This window comes from Camelus bactrianus, chromosome 16 (genome assembly GCF_048773025.1).
Source record: "Camelus bactrianus isolate YW-2024 breed Bactrian camel chromosome 16, ASM4877302v1, whole genome shotgun sequence".
Classification (NCBI taxonomy): domain Eukaryota; kingdom Metazoa; phylum Chordata; class Mammalia; order Artiodactyla; family Camelidae; genus Camelus; species Camelus bactrianus.
In genome coordinates this window covers 4,702,949-4,716,022 of record NC_133554.1, presented here as the reverse complement: position 1 = coordinate 4,716,022, position 13,074 = coordinate 4,702,949, and the positions used below count along the sequence as shown (strand labels likewise).

Genomic DNA, 13,074 nt, shown 5'->3' with positions numbered 1-13,074 from the left:
TACACTGGAATCTCATTTTAGGATTTCTCTTTTGCTTTTCAAAAGGCTTAATTATTCATTCCAAAATTAATATTTGTCTTCCCTGGTCCAGACTAGATCACTTTGCATCTATTCGTGTACTCAAAACCATTTATTAAGCTTTTATGTTCCAGTCGGCAGGTGCTGTGCTCAACATGAATTTCTTACAGCCTCTGTGTGGTCTACTAGAATAATTTATAACAAATTGAGCCCCCTCCCTGGTAGAGTCATCTGCCTCTCCATCTTTTAAACAGGCAGTCCCCTTGAATACTTGGATCAAATCTCCTCTTTGTATGTAGAACATGAAGAGATCACCTCATCTTCCAGGTGCTTTAGGATTAGATACAGAATTAATACGTTCATGGTCTGTGTATATCACATGAGCATGTGGAGTTTGGAAATATTTGTAATGGTCTTGGCATTGGATTGTTCTTCTCCCATGAGCACTTGGAACTGGATTTCCTCATGGGCCAACTCTGCTTTACATAAGTTGTATTCTGGCCCAATTTCCCTGAAAGGAAAAAAAGACAACATGTGGGGGGAAAAGAGAAGCCATCAAGCATGCACCACATCTCCTAAGCATACTTTGTGGTCTCAGTGGATCTGTTCACCAGATGTGTCCCCAAACCATAGACCGTGGAAATTTAAACTGGCACATGGTTGGCTCTCCAGCTGCCAAGCAGAAATGTCCAAAGGGTAATGTAAAAAGATGCTTGAGTAACCAGCCTTTCTTTTCTTCATGTGGTGCTAAATTCTCACACAGGTTGCCTGTCTCTGTGTTTCTCCTACACTGCTAACCTCTCCCTCACTACCTATATCCAGCAGACAATCAGTCACCATCAATTTTACCCCGAATTATTTCTGAATCCATATCTTCTCTGGCATGGCTCCCACTGATCTTTTCATCTTTTGCTTCAACAAATGCAGACACTTCTTAACTCATCTGCCTACTTCCCAGGGGCAATCTCCCTCTCCAGTCCGTTCTCCTCACTGCTTCCAAAAAGGTCTGTCTAAACTAGAATTCCTTCATTAGTTCCTAACTGACTGCAGGATAAGCTCTTTTGTACAGGAAAAACAAAAAACGAAAAACAAAAAAACAACCTGCCTGTGACCTTTTCCTTGTCTCCTTACTAGCTCCCCTCCTCTGTGAGGTAACACACTGTGCTGTTTTCTGACATCTTTTCTGCCCCCACTGCTCCTTTGAACCTCATGCCCTTCTCTTTCTTTGTCTGGATTAACTTCCACCCACATTACGAGACTTACCTTGGGTGTTCTCTCTCTGGGAGGTCTTGGCTAATGCACCGTCACCTCGAGGAATGAGAAACATCCATCTGCATTCCCCTAGCACTCGGTGGTTGCACACACCACCATGGTGTTGAAACAACAGTGTAAGCTTATGAAAGGCACAGACTGTGTTGCCTGCTGTTGGTTAATTTTTTGTTGAGACATAATCCAGAGGTACAAAAAGTAAGGATTCAATACCTACTGCCCAGCTTAGGAAATAAAACGACACTGATATAATTATAACCCTCTGTAGGGACTGTGTTGTGTTCGTCATTTATACTGTCAGCACTGAACACATCTCCTGGCCCATAAGTAGCCTTCAGGAGGTATTTGTTGGACTAAGGAGTGTAATACAATGAGGATGATGGGCCATCGTGCGTATTAGCTATCACTGCTGGACATGGGCTCTGAGAGAGTGTCCAGCTGTGTACAGAGAGCAGCGGGGTACTGATGTAGTCACCACACTCCTTTCTTCTCCTTTGAGACCAGGGAAGTGTTTTTGAAAAATCTTACCCCTAGGTGGGGTCAAATCCCCTAAGCCAGTGTGAAGCTGACATTTCATGGAGAATAACCCTCAGCTTTCCCCATTTTATCACCAAGCTCCGACAAACTGAACCATTGTAAACTATCAGACTCTCTTCCCCCCAAGCAGCCATGGCCTCTGAGAGCCCCGGACTACACAGAGAAGATGGTGATTAGTCTGACTTGCAAGCTATTAGGACAAGTTATTGACCACATGAAGCCTTTCAGCACCTGGAGGTAGAAATAGGGTTTTCCAACTTTGGGTCTCAGGAGGAAACTTTTCAGATATTTAAATAGCCTCTGCCTCTGTTCACATCACAGAATCCCCTCTGGTGGATCAGTCTCCTGCTTTCAGCGTGACTACCTGCATTGCACAGTAAGCGACAGGAATGTTGTCAGGAGAAATTGGAGGAACAAACCTGAAAATGCAGGCTTTGCTCCCAGTTCAGAGGTGCTCAGTTCCATCTGGTGATCTTCTCCTTAAGGGTTCCTGGGAGTCTTGTAACAAATCCACCATTGTAAGAACATGGGAAAAGGCTTTAAGTGACCTGGGTGTTTTCAATATCTTGGCACTTAAAGGGATCACATAAGCCAGACTCAGCACACTTTTTCTATAAACGGTCAGAAAGCAAATATTTCCAGCTTTGATGACCACACAGTTCCTGTCACAACTACTCAGCTCTGTCACTGTATTGGGAAAAAAGCCATAGACGATATCTGAATGAGTAAGTGTGGCTGTGACCAATAACACTTTATTTATGGACAGTAAAATTTGAATGTCATAATTTGCACATGTCGTTAAATATTATTATTTTAATTTTCCCAACCATTAAAAGCTGTAAAAAGCTGGCAGGCAGAGACTGAGGGCCAGGTTTAGCCTAGAGATCATAGTTTGTCTCCTCAATATCCAGCATGTTATACATAAAACACCAAAGGATATAAATCCTACACGTTTCAAATAACAGAAAGGTAAAGAATGCAGACTCTGTCAGTACAAATGTTCTAAGACCAAAGGGAGTTCAAGTTCTCGCTGGAGGGCTCCAATGTATTTATTTATTTATAGACAAGAAAATGCAGATTATCAGAAAACAAAGGAGAAAAGAAATCAGACCACTACAGGCCATCAGTCCCATGAGTATGACTATGGCTCACATCAGTTCCATCTGAGTATTTCTCTTTTTTAAACGTCCCCGAGCTCCTGAACAGGCTAAATACCGCTTCGTTTTCCAGCAGTTTTCTCTGACCCCTGTTTTTATTCAGTAAGGCTGAAATGGGTTATCCCATCAGTAAGACCTTGATTTTGACAAGTTGTAACGTGGGGCATTTTATATGCATGCTGTGAACTATCTTAATGAATGGAAATTAAATCAAGTTTGTCCAATTAAGGGAAGAAAGCAAATGATCATTTTCATGATAATTCTTTTTTTTTTCATTTTGATCATTCAAACAATTCAGTTTAATTAGTATAAAACTCTTAACCCAACTCCTGGCCTGATTAGTGTTGTCAGACTATGAAGACCAGAAATTTGTTGGAAAGTTGGCATGAGTCTCCTCCAGATACAGTAGTTCAAGGAAGTGCAGCAGCTTCGGTGGTGAACAGAATCGTAATTCCCATCCCTGTGATTAATTACAGACCATTTGCCAAACCCCGCGTCTGGGAGGACCTCACCCAAGTCCGCGAGGAGTAGCATGGGTCATGGTGGCCCCGGTGGTTTCGTCCGTGTCTCAGATTTCTATGATGCTAACATTTCTGTGTTGGTTATGGAGAAAGTATAACCATGTGGGTGTGGAGAACTTCAAAGGGGAGCTTGCATATGATTTCGGGTCCACAGAGCTTCAATACCTCCCGAAAGCCTTGTTCTGGAAGTAGAAGAGCGCTTTTCTGAGAGCCATAGGGTATCCAAGAGTGAGCCACATTCAGCTTCACCTCTGTAAAGATCTTCATCCAGTGTTTCCAAGATTTTAGCTATACCCATGCCTCCTTCATTCTTACCTCCCTCAGTCTCCTCTCTCTCACTGAGAAAACTTATGTCATTCAGTATCAGCCTCACAACTACCTTTATACCACCCAGTCTGTCTCCATTTCTTTGCAGTTTTCTCTTTTCCTCTAACTTACTGTTCCTCTTTTCCAAGGCCAACTCTTCCGTGTGAGCTAGGGGCCCACCGCCTGGTTCTTAATTCAGGATTTTGCTCTAGTCTGTTCCTTCTTTTAATTTCTGACTCTCCCTCACGGGTTTTACACTCTCACTGCCCACGTTTACTTTCTCCCTTTTATGTTTTCCTATATTTCCTTACAAAATATTCTGGGATACAGAAAGCAATAAAACAAACACCCAGGCAATGAAGAACAATGCTGCAAAATAGAAACTTCTGGTGTGTACATGCCAGGGCTTCTTTATGACAGGTGCCCGAAACATAGATTATTAAATTGTCTGGTATGTGCATTTCAACTTTACTACGAAGTGCCAAGTCGCCCTTCCAGAGTGGTTGTACAGATTTACTCTCTGCATGAATACCTGTTTCCTCCTGACCTCACCAACACTTAGTTTATCTGGCATCCCCGTGTTTGCCAACGAATATGAAATAGAATCTCACCGTTGTCCTTTCCCTTCTTACTTGTGACACTGGAGCATCTTTTACGTGTTTATTCGCCATGCATCTTCTGTTAGTTGCCTTTGTATATAGTTTGCGCTTTGGCTCTTGGGTTTTTTGTCTTTTTCTTATGGATTTGTAAGAGTTCTTTGTCTATTCTGGATACTAACCCTTTGCTCATTACATGGGCTGTAAATGTTTTTTGAAGTCTGTATCTGATTTTTGCCGTGCTGCTTTAGTCTAAATGTTGTAAAACTTAGTCTTCTTATGTTTTGTGATTTTTGTATTTCATAAATTTTGTCCTATCCAGCGCCATACAAATAATCTTTTGTATTTTATCTTTAGAATATTACTGTTTCATATTCATGTCTTTAATCCACTTGGAATATGTTTTTGTATTGCGTTCTAATTTTATTTTTTTGATATTAGAATTGAATTACCTAACATCACTTACTGACTTGCTCATTCCTTGTCTGCGCACTGATTTTTAGTATGAATTTTCTGTTTATATCTGGGTCTGTTTCTCAGCATTTCACTCACTTTTCCATTTATTTACCCACGTGCCAATTTCACATTGTTTTAACTAACATAACTTTATAAGGAGACTTGATATCTAAGAGAGCAAAACCCCTTCCTGTTCTTTACAAGCATCATGGCCACTCTTTACCCTTTGCTCTTCCATATAAATTTTAGAATACAATTGTCAGGACTGAAAAAGAAACCCAATTTGACTTTTTCCTTCTTGGAATGGCATCTTTGTGACACTGTTAATACTGAGTCATCCACCCATGAACACAGTGTTTCTCTCCATTCGCTTTGGGTTTCATTTATGCCCTTCAATATAGTATGGTACAGTTTTTACATCAAAATCTTGCACATCTTTTATATATTTTTATATATTTATATTAAAAGCCTGCCTTACAGTTTTTGTTGGTATCCTAAATAACTTTTAAAATAACACTTTCTGCTGAAGTGCAGAAATGCCATTTAATTTCTAGTATTGCTTTTCTATCCAGCAAGCTTGTTGCTGAACACACTTATGAGTTCTGATTGTTTATGTGTATATTCTCTTAGATTTTTCTATGTAGGAAATTAGACTTTGGTAATAATAGCTTTATTATTTCCTTAACTATCCTATACATTTTACTTCTGTTCCCGACTTTTAGCATAGTCTAGGACCTCAGTGTACTCCTGAATAAAAAACGTTAACAGTAGTCATGCTTGTCTTTCTCCTGCTTTGAAAGAGAATATTTTAGTGTTTCGCCAGTAGATATGACGCTTGCTCTGGGTCTGTGATAGATATCTATTATCAGGTTAAGAGAAATCTTATTTATTTCTAGTTTGCTGGCAAACTAAATTTTCAGGAATTTTGCACATCGGTTTTGAGGGTCATATTGTTTTACTTCTTTAATCCCTTAATGCAGTGAATTGTTTTCATAGATTTTTCTAATATTTAACCACCCTTACACTTCCAGGATAAACCCTAATTGGTCATCATATATTTATTTTTATATATTTAGCTCAGAGTTTCAAAAACTGTATCCATTATATACTGCCTAATTAATATACTAGTTTATCTAGCTTTCAGAATTTTGTCATCTGGTAAAAAATAATTAGGCATAGTTTCAAAGTACACTTCTATTACTATGAGTGAGGTTGAGTGTCTGTACTAATGTTTGCCAATTTGATTTGTACAAACAAAAAATTAGCTAGACATAGTTTTGATGTACATTTCTGATATTGCAAGTGAGGTTTTAAAGCATTTGCTCTTATGTTTAAGAGACAATTGTATTTTCTATACTGTGAATCACCTTTTTGTATCCTTCACCCCATTTACTACTGAATTATTGCCCTTCTTCTTTTTTGCAAAGTTTCTTTACATATTTAGGAGATTAACTATTTAACTATAATCTGTTAAACATATATTTTCTTCCTGCCTCCCCCTCCCTTTGTTGTTTTTTTTTTTTTGATGAGAATATTTTAGTTCTACTCCCTTTATAGTCACATGTTACACATTAGATCCTCAGACCTTATTCAGCTTACAAGTTTGAACCCTTTTACCAACCTCAGTTCTCTGTTTCTATGAGTTTGACTTTCTTTTAGATTCCACATACAGGTGACACTGCGCAGTGTTTGTCATTCTCTGTCTGGTTTATTTCACTTGGCATAGTACTCTCCAGGTTCATCCGTGTTGTTGCAAATGACAGGATAGTCTTCTTTTTTAAGGCTGGATCATATTCCATATTTTTTTTGATTCACTCATCCATCAGTTGACACTTAGGTTGTTTTCAAGCCTTGGCTGTTGAGAATAATGCTGCAGTGAACATGGGAGTGCAGGTGTCTCAAGATAATAGTTTTGTTTACTTCAGGTATATACCCAGAAGTGGGGTTGTGGGATCATATGGTAGTTCTGCTTTTAACTTCTTGAGGAACCTCCATACTGTCTTCCATGGTGGCTGTACCAGTTTACATTCCTACCAGCAGTGTACGAGGCCTCCCTCTCCTCCACATCCTCATATTTTCTTAACTGGTTCTTTGGGTTTCACTGTTGTTGTTATATTTTGCCTATGGTGTTTTCACCATGCAATTTTTTATTTTTATGTAAAATATATATTTATATTTTTATATATGATTTATCAATTTATACAGGTCAAATTTACCTGTCTTTAAAAGATACCTGTTTTGAGTTATAGTTAGAGAGTACTTCCCCACTCAGCGGTTATAAAAGTATTTCCCTCATTTTTGCCATTTTTAGGTTTTTATTTTTTTATAGTTAAATCACTGATCCATTTGTAATTTATCCTAGTGTACAGAGAGTATAAGGATCCAACCATAATTTTTATTCAGATCCTCACTTCCCTAATACCATGTATTGACTAGTTCCTCTTCCCCACCGATTTAAAATGTCATACTTACACTAAATCCAGTGAAGCCATCCCTGCTATCTCCCTTCCTTCTCGAAAAGAAAGTGAGGCTTGTTCTTCTTAAATATGTGGACTTCCCTGTATTTTTCTCATGGCCCTTTCACCCATGCCCTTGTAGCCATTTTATATCTAACTTATTTCTCCTGCTAAATGTTAAGCTCCTCAGGAGCACAATTTCTGCTAAAATAGTTAATAAATAAATTCTTTAAGCCAAAGACAGGTGAAAGCACTTGTGCTACAGCTGCTGGCCCAGGACAATAGGGCGCCATCCACCCTGTTCCGTTCACCCCGTCTCATTGCCCTGCCCGGGGTTTGGAGTAGATATGGTGTCTGTCCAGTTCCAGCAGCAAGAGTGGTGGAACACAGCCTAAAAACCAAAGGCCCTGTGTGCCAAGTTTAGGTGACCTCTCGGGCCCAACAGCACCCTGCAGGGATGCCACAGCTGCCCGTCCATGCTCTGTTTCTCCGCAGGAGAGATCCCAGAGCTCTACTCTGATGATGAAGTGGAAAACATCATAAGCAACGTGAGGAACGAAGTCAAGAGCCGAGGGCTGGTTGACAACACAGAGAACTGCTGGAAGTTCTTTATAGATCGGGTCCGACGACAGCTGAAGGTACAGGAGGACTTGCCACCAGGGGAGGCAGGGCCGGAGGTGGCACATGGGGGCCTCTCTGGGTAATCTGGCTACAGCCATCTGTATCGATTGTCTGGGGCGTGGGTGGCAAGGGCGCAGTGCCCTTCTCAGCCTGAGCCCCTGTACAGGGATGCCCTTCTCCCATGCTTCGTGGGCTCCCTCTCCCTTCCCACAGTCCCAGCATCCCTGCTCTCCTGGCTAGAGAGGCCAGCTAGCATTTACAGATTTTTGTCTCCAATGATGTGCTTCCCAATTTTCTGGCAAATAAGGAATCCAAAGCCATGCCTGTGTCTCTGTAAGTACTTCTTTGATACCTTCTTGGCGCTCCCCACCCTGCTGTCTTCTCAGGTGACTCTCTGCTTCTCCCCTGTGGGGAACACACTGAGGGTCCGCAGCAGGAAGTTCCCCGCCATCGTGAACTGCACGGCCATCGACTGGTTCCACGAGTGGCCGCAGCAGGCGCTGGAGTCGGTCAGCCTCCGCTTCCTGCAGAGCTCGAAGGGCATTGAGGTGAGAGGGAGGAGGCGCCCTCAGGACCCCCTCTGCCCGGGGTATGGGGGTCCCCACACCCGGCACTTCGGGATCGTGGGAGCACAGCTTTCCGCGTGGTGAGGGCGAGCCGGGTGGTTGTCACCTCCAGTCTGCACGGAGGGGTGACCTCCTCATTCCCTGCTCTTCGCTCTTAGCCCACCGTCAAGCCGTCCATTAGCAAGTTCATGGCTTTTGTGCACACAAGCGTCAACCAGACCTCCCAGTCCTACCTGAGCAATGAGCAGCGCTACAACTACACGACCCCCAAGTCGTTCCTGGAGTTCATCAGACTTTACCAGAGCCTCCTGTGCGGGAAGCGGCGGCAACTCGAGAGCAGAACCCAGCGGCTGGAGAGCGGGCTGCGCAAGCTCCACGGCACCGCTGCCCAGGTGAGCGGGCCCACGGGCCTCCGCCGGGGACCGCGGGGTCACGGCCTGGGGACGGCGGGGTCACAGCCACTCCGAGCGCAGCGCTCTCCTCCAGAGGCCCCGGTGCCATGGACCAGGGATGGGCTGAGCTCGGGAGCCAAAGGGCACACCCTCAGCTCCAGTGCGGCGGCTCCCTCTCACCCACGCAGGGACCCCGTGACATCCGTCTGCCTTCTCTTCTCCTCTTCATCGTCTCTTCCCTCTTCTCTCCTTTCCTTCTCTTCTCTCCAACCCTGAGTCCTTTCATCTTTGGAGCCCTAAGAGGTGAATGGTTGGGAGAGACGATTGCAAGATTATCCCAATTTTCTTTTGTTTCTTGTGTCTTACCATGGATGTTATCTGTCAGAGAGCCACTGGAGCCTAATTTCTTAACCAAATCTGTCTCCTCCCACTTGCTTCCTCCTGTGTTCCTAAGTGGCTGGCCATCAGCAGAAGGCCTGTCATCCTGCCCTTGTTGTGCTTTTCTACTTACTCTTCCACATGAGTTGAGTCCACCTTACTATGCTTCCTTGAGAACTGGGGACAAGTCTAGCACCTTCTCTGCCCCTGCCCCTGCCCATCAAATACTGCTGGTCCCTGGATGGCCCCTTCTGGTGCTCTGTTTACCAGCAGCAGAGCCAGCCTCTTATTAAGGTAGTGAAATTTCATGCATTTGCACAAACTAAAATTGGATGTCACACGTCCCTTAGATTTCTAAGCCTCTCATTTACTGTCACCTTCTCAGAACCCTGCCTTTGGTGCAGCTCTGTTGAACTTCCTCCTCCTGACCAGTCCTTTCTCCCCACTTCTGTTTCTAGATTCGTAGATATCATATAGCTAAAGGATTTCACATGGCTCAGTGGGATGCAGTGAGCCCTTGCAGTCTGTACACATAGAATTTCTCCTGCTTGTGAAGTCTTTCTTCTGTCAGGTTTTGTTCATTTGGTCGGGCACTTCCTCCAGGAGAAATGGTGGACTGGATGGCTTCCTTGTGCCCCACATCTGTTATCGTCTACTCATGGCTTTCATCCCTCTGGCCTTTTTCTCTGCATTCTAGGGGAGCTTTTCAGGTTTATTCTCAACAATACTAATCTCATCGTGTGCAATGCTACTTCTGCTTCGTATGCTTCCAATGAAGACTTTAATTATGCTGCTGCATTTTTAATACCCCGACAGCCCTCCTCATCTCATCGTTCTCCCTTTCCAACATTGCTTTTTTATTTCAGCCTGTTTTTCTGCAGTTGTATCACAGAAACCAGTCTACTGATGGTGCCAAACAGCTTTCTCGACATTTTTTCTAGATCCAGGAATGGGGCATTTTCAGAGCCGTGTTGTTCTTCTCTGTCTTCTAGATGCGATTCCTTTCCTTGTTCTGTATTTCTGTGAAGACTTTTTTTGTCTTTACCTCCAGGCATGGTGAGGCCTGTTCACACTCGATGCTCGTCAGCAAGTGGCACGTGACAGCTGTCCGTGATGCTCCCCTCTTCCCAGCAGAGTCATGGCCAGCCCTTCTTAGAGCCACAGTCAGGGCAGGTGGAGGGTCACAGATCCCAGTCCAGGTCCTAGCAGCTTACCCGGTGTACACTTTGGCTAGAGAAAGGTAGCATCTTCTTGCCCCAGCCCCCTTCTTGTTCTCTCAGTCTCTGGACTTCTAAAACCAGCATTAAGAATCCGAGAATGCAGCATTACAGATTTGTTAACACCTCTCACCTCTTCCTCTTCTGGTCTCCCCCACCTGCAGTGCCCTCAGAACATTCTGTATCCCCACCAGCCCCTGCTCTACCTCCTACCCCTTTATCCTCTAGGAATCAATGACCAGTCTGTGTAGAAGACCATTGCTGGGGAGCATGCAGTTCTTGACACCCAGAGCAGCACCAGGATCCCCTCTTGTACAGACCCTGAGTCTGTAGCAGACAATGAAGACAGCGTGTTTTCCTTTTCCAGGCAGTCTCTGCTTAACCAGGAGAAGCCTGGTTGTACCAATAGGTGAATCCAGCTCTGTCTGCACGTGGTCAGCGGAGAATCATCCCAAGTCCTAGCATCAGTTTCCATTTCTTCTTTTGTTTTCTCTGCTTCAATGAGTAATACTTCTATCCACCCAGGTACCCAGCCTGGAAACTGCAGCATTATCTCAGACTCCTGACTCCTGTCCCTCCCTCACTCCCACATTCTGTGTGTTCTCCAGGTATCTCTCAAATGTACTCCTCTTGCTGTGTCCCCCATTTTAGATACTTCTTACCTGGATTTTGTCAATAAATTGAACTCTCAAGTGTCTCCCCCACCCCAGGCCCACTTCACCCACAACCTCTTGCGTGACCCATCAGCCCACATCCTTGAGGTCATCCTGGACTCCTTTCCTTCCTCTCTTCCTCTCACAGCCTGCACCTGATCTACCAGAAAATCACTGTTGGCTCTACCTTCCAACATGCCCAGAATCCTGGTGCCTTGCACCCCTACACCTTAATCTGAGCCACTGACATCTTCTACCCAGGCAGCCTCGGTGCCCTCCTGACTGGTTTGTCCACCTCTGCTTCTGCCTTCTGTGGTCTGTCATCAACTGCACAGCCAGAGTGATCAGCTTAAAACACACATCATGTCACTTGTTTGCTCAAAACCCTGAGATGGCCCCTCTTTCCCTCACAACATTGACTTCTAAGGCTCCTCCCCAGCCCTGTCCTGCTAACTCTCAGACCTCATCTCCTACGGCCCCTGCCCTGTGATGCTGCTCTCGTAACCCCACTGCTTCTTGCTCTTTCCATAAGCACACTGGGCCTTCACCTCAGCTGTTCCCTCTCCCTGAGATGCTCTTCCCTACTATCCCCAGGGCTTAAACTCCTCTTCTCCTTCAATTTTTTGTTCAAATGTCACCTTCTCAATGAATCCTGCCCTGATGGCCCTGTATTAAATCGCAACCCTGTACCACTCCCAATGCCCTGTTCTGCTCTCCTGTATCTTTTCCCATAGCATCCCCACCTAACATATAATTCACTGATTTGTTATGTTTATCTTTGCTGCCTGTACTCTTCTATCGGATACAAGCTTTGTAAGAGAAGGAGCCCTTATCTGTTTTGTTTGCTGACGTTTCCCAAATGCTGGAAACAGTGCCTGGACAGAGCAGACACTCATTAAGTATTTGCTGAAGAAATGAATGAATGAATAGCATTCTGCTTAGTCTCCCTGACTATATTTTGGCAGCATCCAGACCAGCACTAGCCAATCAAAAATCCTGCAAGTAATAGATGCAGATTTAAAAATGGTTTCTAGTAGCTGCATTCAAAAAAGTGAAATAGATCAATTTTATTTTAATTATGTATTTTAAGAGTATATAATTTTATCATATATTTTTTAAAAATATGTTATTTAACCCAGTCTATCTAAAATATTATCATGTGAACATGTAATTGATGTAAAAAAGCTATTAATAACTTTTATATTTACCTTTATATACCGATATACTTTAAATATAAATATGATTTTATATTTACCGTTTTTTCTGCAAGGCTTCAAAAACTCGTGTGTATGATTACACTCACAACACACCTCAGCTGGGATAGGCCACGCTGTAAGCGCTTGCAGTCTAGATACTGCCAGGATACAGTCGGGGACAAAGTAGAATTTTAAGCCACCTTTTAAGCGCTCATTAACCACGTGTGGCTTGTGACTACTAAGCGAGGCAGCGCAGCTCCAGACGGACCTCTCTCCTGCTCTTAGAGCGAGTGGTCTTGCTCAAACCACGAGTCCGAGGGCTCTCCTCAGTGATCTAGATGCTACACTTCCGGCCCTCTGAACCTTCTAAACTGTGTGCCTGCACATAGCTCCATTGCCCCCTCTTTCCTTCCGCACTGGCCCCTGAAGTCCGTCAGTACTAACCATTAGAAGTTCCCCTAAACTCCACAGCTTGCTTACATCCTGTGTCTTTACATGTGCCCCCACCTTGTCAGCTTGTCACTGTCCTGACCGAGAAAAATGTGCTGCTCCTGCCCAGAAGCCCTTGCTAAGATCTGGGCAGTTACGCATTCCCTTCTCTAGGCTTCCATCCTCAGACTGTGTTTCTTCTCTTGCGTATATTGTGCCAGACCGTTAACCAGTCCCTCAAGGGCAGAAGTCAGGATTTACTGGCACATAGTAGGTGTTCTATAAACCGATAGATGGGTGGATGAT

At 43.8% G+C, this 13,074-nt stretch overlaps 1 protein-coding gene across 3 annotated transcripts in view; it reads left to right on the top strand.

Moving 5' to 3' along the window:
* Nucleotides 1-13,074, top strand: part of DNAH9 (dynein axonemal heavy chain 9) — a 276,427-nt gene that overhangs the window by 172,509 nt on the left and 90,844 nt on the right. For all 3 annotated transcript variants that reach the window (XR_012499359.1, XM_074342145.1, XM_074342146.1), the window contains 3 exons: nucleotides 7,812-7,954; nucleotides 8,324-8,485; nucleotides 8,662-8,895. Coding sequence is in view for 2 of the 3 variants with exons in the window: in XM_074342145.1 (XP_074198246.1) it covers nucleotides 7,812-7,954; nucleotides 8,324-8,485; nucleotides 8,662-8,895 (539 nt within the window). In the remaining variant the exon portion in view is untranslated. The remainder of the gene's footprint in view (nucleotides 1-7,811; nucleotides 7,955-8,323; nucleotides 8,486-8,661; nucleotides 8,896-13,074) is intronic.